General features: G+C 42.4%; 1 protein-coding gene and 1 long non-coding RNA gene across 2 annotated transcripts in view; both read left to right on the top strand.

Annotated features, from left to right (window-relative positions):
• LOC144542311 (uncharacterized) overlaps nucleotides 1-10,000 on the top strand; it is a 263,184-nt gene that overhangs the window by 224,193 nt on the left and 28,991 nt on the right. The gene's annotated exons all lie outside the window — the stretch shown is intronic.
• The window catches only part of usp11 (ubiquitin specific peptidase 11), a 26,269-nt gene that overhangs the window by 433 nt on the left and 15,836 nt on the right, over nucleotides 1-10,000 (top strand). The window contains exons 2-3 of the mRNA XM_078288174.1: nucleotides 6,595-6,704; nucleotides 9,508-9,638. Of these exons, the coding sequence (XP_078144300.1) occupies nucleotides 6,595-6,704; nucleotides 9,508-9,638 (241 nt within the window). The remainder of the gene's footprint in view (nucleotides 1-6,594; nucleotides 6,705-9,507; nucleotides 9,639-10,000) is intronic.

The raw sequence follows: 10,000 nt of genomic DNA, 5'->3' as shown, positions 1-10,000 counted from the left end.
CGCTGCTAACGCTAGCCTGTCAACCAGCTGCAATGCTGCCTTCAAGGTCTGCTCGTAAGCTCCTGAGTTGGAGTACAGATAGTCGTAAATAGGCGCGCGTTCAAGTGCGTATGGTTGGAAATAATGACAAAGTGGACCCGGTAACAACAGTAGTCTTTTGCTGGTTGTTTTATCTTAGACAGTGTGCATCAGGCGTGTAATGAATGAGGTGGAAGTGGAATTATTACCTAAAGCATCTGTAACCCTACTCCCCAAGCCTTTGGTAAGTAGGGTGATAGGCTAGTATCACAGACCATGGAGCATTTGTTTCTATCAAGGTGGTGTATTTGGTGTGGTGGTGATAGTATAAATAAAGACTGTTTGACTGACCAGTGTAAGCACAACAGCAGAGGTGTAGATTGTCAAGTTTTACATGACAGGTATGAGCAGTAATTTGAGGTGAAATGGCAGAGATCCTTTATCCTTGCCAACACATAGTGCATACAAAATAATATGAAAATAGTATGAAACTAATTCATTTAGAATAGGACTACAGCCCGACCCACTTTGTTGGGTCGGGCGAATGTGCCTCGGTCATATTTCCGGTATTTCAGCCAGCGCATGAACGCAGCATACAGGCTAGTTAGGTTAGGCTAATTTAACGCTAACGTTACTGTCGTTGGATGATGTTAACGTCACTTAAAGCTTTTCGCTGAAACCTGACATGAATATAGACTGATACAGACACTTTACTTAACATTAACACCACGTTTTGCTGACAGAAACCAGATGAAGTAACGTGGGGTTAACAGCCAGTCAACCAGATTATAGTGACGTTTATGTAACTGACGAAATGAACCGTACCGTCCAGATTATAAAAGGTGTTGCAGTGTTACTGTAGTTACAGAGGAAGATACTGGCTGTTTAGTAGTAGTGCTGCAACTAATGATTGTTTTCATTACCTATCAATGATTTTTTTTGATTAATCAATTAATCATTTAGTGTATAAAATGTCTAAAATAATTACAAATGCCTATCCAGAGTTTCCAGAGGCCAAAGTGATTCTTCAGATTTCTTCCTCAGGCTGACCAGCAGCCAAAAAGCCCAAAGTATTAATTTTATAATGATATGAAATACAGCAAATCTTAACATTTGTGAAGCTGTAACCAGCAAATGTTTGGTATCTTTACTTGATAAATGACTAAAATGATGAATGAATGATTGATTTTCTGATGATCGATTAATCAATTAATCAAATAGTTTCTGCACTATTTAGACAAGGCGAGTTTCCTGCAGCCTCACAGTCCAATACAAGTCCATGGAAACTACCCTGATTAGCAGGAATGGGTAGGTGGGTTACTTTAGAAATGTTAAAAAAATATTCCATTAGGCTACATAACAAGTTACCTCATCAAATGTGTCATCAGTCATTTAATCGGGATTACCCACACTGAGTAACCTATTCTGATTACTTTCAGTTACTTTCAGGCCACACCTGAGGTATAAAAGCTGTACGGATGAGGAAACTTATTTCAAGACTCCATACAAAGCCAAATTTCCTCCTGTGCCATATTTTATAAGGATGTAGAACAGCTGACTCTGCCTGGCCTTCTGAGTTTCACTTTAAAGTGAAAGCCACACAGACAGACAGCATCTGAAACTATGAACTGGACTGACTGAATTAACTCCTGCTGCCCTTGTTTGTCCAGCTAGTGTTAGCCACAGCTGCACACACTGTGAAAAGTTCATCAGAAAAGTGGTAGGGACACATCAAGTTACCTCCATGTTCAAATTAATCCCAGAAGTAATCCTTTATTTTTCCATAAATGCCAGTAATCAGGATACATTATTTGTTTAGGCAATGTAGTAGAATACAGTTTAGTTTTTATTGTATTTAGAGTATGTTTCACCTTTACAAGTATTCTGTTGGTACTCGGCTCTGCTGATAAGTGTCTGGACTCTGCCCAGTGTGTCACGGCTCATCCTGCTGTTTGGTTTCTGCTGGGCAATACAGCCTGAGATTCATATCACTCTGTTTACCTCGATAACGATAAATTCAACGATAGTTTATTTTTCTAACCTCGGTGCAGAAATGCTACATTCACCATTAGCGTCATAAATATAAAAAGGTTTGCTTTTATTTTGAAGGTAAACCCACCTTCCTTCCTGTGTTATTCTGACCTTCTCTGTGTGGCTTGACAGCTGATTCTCCACCCGCTCTGCTGCTGTGAAGCGACTCTCAGCTCAACTGAAGCAACACAAATGAAACTGTTTATGCAAAGTTGGCTCCTTGACAAATATATTTACTGAACAGACAGCAGTGTTTCCCCTATATGCACCTAGCAGAGGCGTTATGCTGCTGCTGATATATGACCGCCGCTGCTGAATTCGTTTTTTTTTTACGAGGGAGGAGAGGAGAGGAGAGAGGTGGAGAGGAGAGGAAAGGAGAGGAGGTGAGGAAAGGAGAGGAGGAGAGGAAAGGAGAGGAGGTGAGGAGAGGAAAGGAGAGGAGGAGAGGAAAGGAGAGGAGAGGAAAGGAGAGGAGGAGAGGAAAGGAGAGGAAGTGAGGAGAGGAAAGGAGAGGAGGAGAGGAAAGGAGAGGAGGTGAGGAGAGGAAAGGAGAGGAGGAGAGGAAAGGAGAGGAGGTGAGGAAAGGAGAGGAGGAGAGGAAAGGAGAGAAGGTGAGGAGAGGAAAGGAGAAGAGAGGGCTCCGTCATATCTCTTTAGAAACTAACGTTATATTATTTTGCGCTACGGACGCTTCATATCCAGGTCAATTCACACACCTGTGAGTAAAGCATATAAATGAGAAACTTTGCGCTTACCTGATAATGTCAGCACAACGATTATAACAACAAACACCGGGTAGATGTCAATAATGAAGCAAGCAATGCTGATCAGGATTCAGGATTATCATTCGCCGAAGGGAAAACAGTCCCGCAACTTCACATGAGTATCGCACAGTAACGTTACAGCAGTCATTTGATAGGAAGGATAACACATATCTGTGAAATAAACAACATTTGGAAGATCCATCTTGACACAAACATAGCAGGTATTCCACATGCACCGATTGTTTTCTTCTTCCTGGAGGCGGGCCTTACTCTGCGCGAGGGCCGCCGTGACGCGCCAAAGCTGTCAATCTCAAAGACAACTGACAGATTCCCTCACAGAGATATTAACGTTACATATAGAGAGCCTAAGTCCCTCCCCTTCCGCTGTCCCCCATGGGACCTTATTTTTCGGAAAAAAAATGTACGGTAGTCAACGGCGAGAGACAAATAATTGTTTGATCCCATTTGAATTGTGCCATGAATTACACATATGATGTTTTGTCAATTTAAAAGATAATTTTGCAAGTCAAGAAAGTGGCAGTTTGTCGTAAAACAGTAAAGTAACATTTAGTTTTGTGTGAAACCGCTCAGTGAACTACATCTCTCGTCTCGCACGATATACGTCACCGACACCAACATGGAAGGAAACACAGGAAACACACAGGCATCGTTAACGTTAGCCCCCACTGTACTAAAACTATCCTAAACCAGTTTAAATCCGTTCTTCCTGTCTACCTTCCAGGTTGTGTATAATCCTCCTGCTCTCTGAGAGGGACTGAGCTTCAGGCTCTGGGTAGCTTGTGGAGAGAGAAAGTTATGACGTCACTTACGCCACTTTTGGGTGTGTAGTCTTTCTAATTACGTATTTTCACAATCTATAACTTCAACAGTTTTACGACAAACTGCGACTTTCTTGACTTGCAAAATTATCTTTTAAATTGACAAAACATCATATGTGTAATTCATGGCACAATTCAAACGGGATCAAACAATTATTTGTCTCTCGCCGTTGACTACCGTACATATTTTTTCTGAAATAAGGTCCCATGGTGGTCCACCGGAAGGGGAGGGGCTTAGGCTCTCTATTATTTGGATTGTTGTAGTATTTGTGTTATGTGATTTTACTGTATATGGGTGGTTGTTGATATAGTACATTTTTTGTTCAATAAATGTCAATAATTGTTTTAAACATTATACTTTTTTTATGTTCAATAAAAGTGTATTTTCCTAAATCTTGAGACACCTCACATGTAAGCCAGACAGACATCTCCCCTGCTCATTACTGTGCACAAATGTACTGTACTGTAAAAAAAAAAAAAAAACGTTTCACCTTCACCTCCGCTGCTACACCTCCATCCTAGGGGAAACACTGGACAGACACGGAGAACATGTGATGCCAGTAAATTTTCGGTGTGTCGCCCATAGGGCCGGGTATCGGTACTCGATACCTTTTAAGGTATCGGCCGAAATAACCCAGTACCAAGTAGTATCGAAACTTCTCCAGTCAGACGATACCTGCATTCAACACTTTTTGTACACAGATCTAGAAAAAAATGACTATTTGTATGGTTTTGCTCGCAGCCAATCACCGCAAGCGTTCTTCGATTTAATGCGACGTGTGATTGGCCCGCTACCGCAGCAGCTACAACCCATAGTAGGAGGAGTTGGCAGTTCAGCGTGCCGAGATGCCACCAAAACGTTAAAAAAAAGGTATCGAATGAAGTACTCTATTGGTATCGGTATCACTTTAAGGGTACTGGTATTGGTACTGGTATTGTAATTTTTTAAACGATACCCAGCCTAGTCGCCCAGCTAGTCACCGGTATCAAACATTGCTTAAGCTTCACCCAGTTTTATTCTCTGCACACCGACGATACCGTCATTTGTCTTTCTGAGATCTGCGGCCAATCACAGCCCAGCATCAGCAGCCTGAAACCTGCCGATGCATTTACTGTACAAGTACGCAGCCTGATAAACAGCAGGTTTAGCTCCTGGTTTCATTTTGACCAGCAGCGTCGGTGCATTTTCTGTCTGATTTCTCCGCCTCAGAGTGACGCGTCAGAGCGGCCCGACCGTTGGCTGAGCTGGATCCGCCTGTACAGGAAACCTGAGACAGACAGATAGACAGATAGAGAGAAAGATAGACAGACAGAGAGAGAGAGAGAGAGAGAGGGATAGGCTGGTGAAAGAACTGTTGGGTTTATTTTTTTGAAGGTGCTGTCTGTGTCTGAGGGTCGAAGGGAAGTGTTTGTCTGTAAAAGTGATAAAAGAATAATGAGCTCCAGCCTGCAGAACCGCCTGGATCCAATATAGAAGTGGGGCAGAGTCTGACTGAAGAAAACCTACTGTGGCAAAAACTAACAGATAGAGATGAAAGATGCTGACTAAAAATCGAATTGCGATTATTTGATGGAAAATTTAAATTGCGATTTAAATTTATATCCTAAGTTTTTGTTGTCATTAGTTTTTTTAGAGCTTTAAATTTGTTTAAAGAAAAGCGATTTTGTAAAAAAAAAACTAGATGTGAGTGTGCAGGATTTACTGAGTTTGAGTCTGATGAAAGGTTTTGATTCATGGACCAAAGATTACCTGCAGCTTTAAAACTCCTTGTTCACAAATATATTTCATGAATTATATAGATATTCATGAAATATTGCAACATTCGATATTATTGAATATCCGCCACAAGGCCACAGGTAGCCAGCCATCATCAGGAGGCCTGTTATTATATTCTAAACAGCTGCTGTTTCCTGCCTTCTGTGTTCTGGTGGATCAGAGTGACTTTAGTTTTGTTTCCACATCTGTTCCCGTGTTTGTCCCAGTTCAGGTTCTAGTGCAGGTTTCAGCTCTAAAACTGATATTTGGATACCGTATTTCCTCTAATAGTGGCCGGTAGTCAATTAAAAGCCGGGTCTCCGATAATGGCCGGGGCCGTGGTCGACATGAACAAATAACGGCCGGCCTCAAATACAGGCCGGGAAAAAAAACAAAGGAAAAAACAACAGTGGATACCGGTAAACTCCTGGTGCCTGTTATATAATGTAACTGTAGTTTGTAACTGTAGTTTGTAGTAACGTACAAGTGCCACAAGACGGCTCGGCCGGCAGAAGTCTCTGGAGCGTGCCGTCGTCGATTACCGTAATTATCGTAATGCATTGCAGTAACAAAAAAACGTCTACCTAACGAACCCCAACAGAAGCAGATCAGAAAACAAGGAGGCTTCGTGCTAAAATATGAGCAAATATACTTATCAAACAGAGGGAATTAGAAATAAAGGCCTGTCTCTAATATAAGCCTGCTTCTAATAAAGGCCTGGTACCCTCTGCAGTTGAGGTAAATAAAGGCCCGGGCCAATATTAGAGGAAATACGGTAGTTTAATATGACAAAAGTACAGTTTCTAAACACTGATATGTTGAATTTCTATACATCGTCTCATCACAGTTTCTAAGCACTGGGCCGGTGCCTTGAACCAGACGTTAACGAATTTAATTTCACATTCTGTCAGTCAGCAGTGGAGGTCTTAAGATAATAAGATAAGATAAGGTGTCACTTTATTAATCCCCTTGGGTTACTGTCATGACCCGCTAATGCTGAATGAATGTTGTTGTTTTATAACTGTATATTAACGATTTCACTTTCCACAATTGATGATTGTAATATTGACATATCGATACTGTCACATTTAATTTCGCTTGGAATAGCCACTGCACAGAGAAATGTAGTGTGTAAACTGCTGGTGGTAATAGTGTGTGTGTGTGTGTGTGTGTGTGTGTCCTGCAGGTACGTGGTGGAGCGTCGCTGGTATGAACAGTGGAAGGAGTTTGTGGAGACGGGAGACCAGAACTCTTCGTCTTTCCCCGGACAGATCGACAACACAGAGCTGTTCGAGGGTCAGTCTCTCTCTACAGTTTGTAATCTGATTACTTCAACTTAACAAATCCACTTAAATATGAAGGGGGGGGGAGACAAAAAGAGAGAGAGATGGAGAGCGAGAGACATACAGAGAGACATAAAAAGAGAGAGACATAGAGAGAGAATTTGTTGTCATTTGTACTGAGGATAGATTTAAAGGAGCAATCAGTAATATAGACTCTTTAGTAACATCTAACAGCAGCCACAGGAAGTACAACAACAACAGCAGGCCTGGAATTAAGTCATTTTTAGGGCAAGGCCACTTTGGCCTTTGATAAATACAAATTTATTGGGGCATCGCGGCCAAAATGTAGGGCACCAAGGCCAAAACCAATGGTTATTAAAATCCTTTTTTCAGTCCTTTTTCCTCAACAAAATAAATATCCTAGTAGAAAAATGAAGTGCTGCAGTGTGATACAGCACATATGTAAGATGGCTCAGACTGCAAAGTTAGTTACATGTCCAGTAACACACGATAACGTAAGTGTAACCCAGGTTGTTTTCTGTAGCTACAAATTACAGATGTCCCCTAAACGCCTCACAACATGCAGACTATCGGTAGACGCTACAATTTACCGATGTCCCCTAAACGCCTCATGCAGGCTACTGCTACTGATAGCGTTTTTGCTGCTCTCAACCCGGTTAATTTTGCTATATTCTTCATTACAGCGGCTAATTACCCGCTGTACATTTAAACTTACACTAGTTCTGCTCAAGCACTCACAGCTCTCTCCTTCTTTTAGCGACTTTCTCGCTAATCCCACAGTTGTTTACACGCTTTTCAGATCTGCTAGTTACTTAGCTTAGCAGTTAGCGATGGCTTCTCTCTCTCTCCCTCTCAGTTTAATTAATAATTAGCTGTTAATGTTTACGTTAACGTTACACATATATTTGCGGGAGTGGGAGAAATCTCGCGCTACTGTTGATGTCCAGCGTGATGACGGAGACTCTGGGAAACGTGAGTTTGTTTATTTGCTGCGTTGCATGTAGTTTTAAATGAGGAAATCCACAACTTTCTTTTAAGGGCACAACGGTCAGTTCAAAACGGGGCATGCCAAACTGGCCGTGTGGATAGTTCATTTTAGAAGGGGCGTTACGGCCACACTCCGGGGCACTGGCTGTTTGGCCGTGGTATAATTCCTGCCCTGCAACAGTAAACGTGTGTCCCGCCATGCTAAAAATATTTTCTATAGTGTTTCTATAGTCATTCAGTAGCGGCGGCGCTGCTGAAAAGTTTTTTTTTTTAAATCAAATGTATTTCTGCCAAGACGCACCTTCATGATGGAAGTGACAGGACCTGTGTGGCAGACGTTCGCTGCATCACAGCTTACTGACCTGTCCAGCTAATTTCAGGCTGACTCTGCATCGGTCCTGAAGTCTTTCAGAGTTTAAGCTCCTCCTCCTCCTCCTCCTCCTCCTCAATACTGCAGCAGGGTTCACTTGGTTTTGTTGAGGGCTTTGTCAGGCTTTAGGCGTCGTTGCAGTTTGTTCTTCCATGGTTGAACGAATGAAGCTGAAAGACGCTCTGAATGCAGGTGGAGGGTGATGTGATGCGGATCACTTCCACCAGAACAGAGAGTTCAGACCGGACTGCTGGTTCAGAAAGCCTGAAGTCTGAGCAGACACTGAGGAAACAGACTGACACTGATTAACAACACTGACAAACCTCCACTGATATATTATGGTCATTTAGAGCCATGAGCCAGTAAGATAGTACTGATTGTTCCTTTTGAAGAGATGTCTGTGTGCCTGTCTGCCTGTCTGTCTGTCTGTCTGTCTGTCTGTCTGTCTGTCTGTCTGTCTGTCTGCCTGCCTGCCTGTTTGTCTGCCTGTCTGCCTGTCTGTCTGTCTGTCTGTCTGTCTGCCTGCCTGTCTGTCTGTCTGTCTGTCTGTCTGTCTGTCTGTCTGTCTGTCTGTCTGTCTGCCTTCCACATCTCTCCCTGGTTTTGGTCGCTGTTGTGGTTCTACTGCAGCTTGCAGAAAGAGCTGAACAATTAATTGGGGAAAAAAAAATGAAATCGCAATATGAATTTCTGCAATTTCCAAATTGCAGAGGCTGCAATTAATTGAAAAAAAAAAAAAGTGAAACTAAAGAATGTTTTAGTTCCAACTAGACTGAGCGAGCAGCGCGAGGTTTGTGTAAAAGGTTTGAATTCATCAAGTTTGGAGCTAAGCAGACGACTCTCTTCATCTCTCTTTCCCTCTCTTCATCTCTCCCCATCTTCTCTTTCTTCTCTACATTTCTCTCTTATCTCTCCATCTCTCTTCCCTCTTATTTTCCTGTCTCTTTCTCCTTTTCTCTTCAATTCTTCCTTCTTCCTCTTAAACCCACAAATCTACTTTTATACTCTCTCTCTCTCTCTTTCTCCTTTTCTCTTCAATTCTTCCTTCTTCCTCTTAAACCCACAAATCTACTTTTATACTCTCTCTCTCCCTCTCTCTCTCTCTCTCTCTCTCTCTCTCTCTCTCTCTCTCTCTCTCTGTGTCTCTCTCTCTCTCTCTCTCTCTCTCTCTCTCTCTCTCTCTCTCTCTCTCTCTCCAGCAGCCAAAAGCTCCATTTTATTCCAGTTATTGAGTGTTAGGAAGCTCAGATCTTGGTGGATGATGAACACAGAACTCAAGAGTGACACTGAAGAAGAAAACAAGGAAAACATTTTTAATTGGATGGACCGTCCCTTTAAAAAATAACGATATCGGTACCGGCCTTAAAAAGCCCATTTCTGTCAAACTGTCATGGTGACAGTAGAGCTGATCGGGTGAATGTCTCCTCCTCCTGGTCAGATCTGGACTCGTTCCACCTGAAGGACCGCCTGGTGGAGAACGAGGACTTTGTGCTGGTGCCGGCCGAAGCCTGGCACAAGCTGCTGGTCTGGTACGACATGGTGGAGGGGCACCCGCCGCTGGAGCGCAAGGTAACGCTCTGAACACTCAGGTCTATGAGGGTTTTATCAGAGGTGCGACCAAGTCAATTTTGCTCAAGTCCCAAGTCCCATGTAGACTTGACTTGATGCATGAAGAGAAGACTTGAGACTTGACTTGACTTGGGTTCTGGTGACTTGGGACTTGACTCTGACTTGTACTTTGATGACTTGAAAAGGTTTCTAAAGTCTTGACTTGAGATCTTGTGTTTGTGTAAATGACTTAGATTGAAAGTGATGAGATTTGTTCCAGCGGACGACTGAATTTAAATTCTGTTTTCTGAATTTGGATGGAATGATTGAATTTATTGAAGTTGAAACTGATTATAGAAATCAAACTCATGATGCTCTTACCA

The sequence above is a fragment of the Centroberyx gerrardi genome, chromosome 14 (genome assembly GCF_048128805.1).
Source record: "Centroberyx gerrardi isolate f3 chromosome 14, fCenGer3.hap1.cur.20231027, whole genome shotgun sequence".
Classification (NCBI taxonomy): domain Eukaryota; kingdom Metazoa; phylum Chordata; class Actinopteri; order Beryciformes; family Berycidae; genus Centroberyx; species Centroberyx gerrardi.
This window is presented reverse-complemented; position numbering and strand designations above follow the sequence as displayed.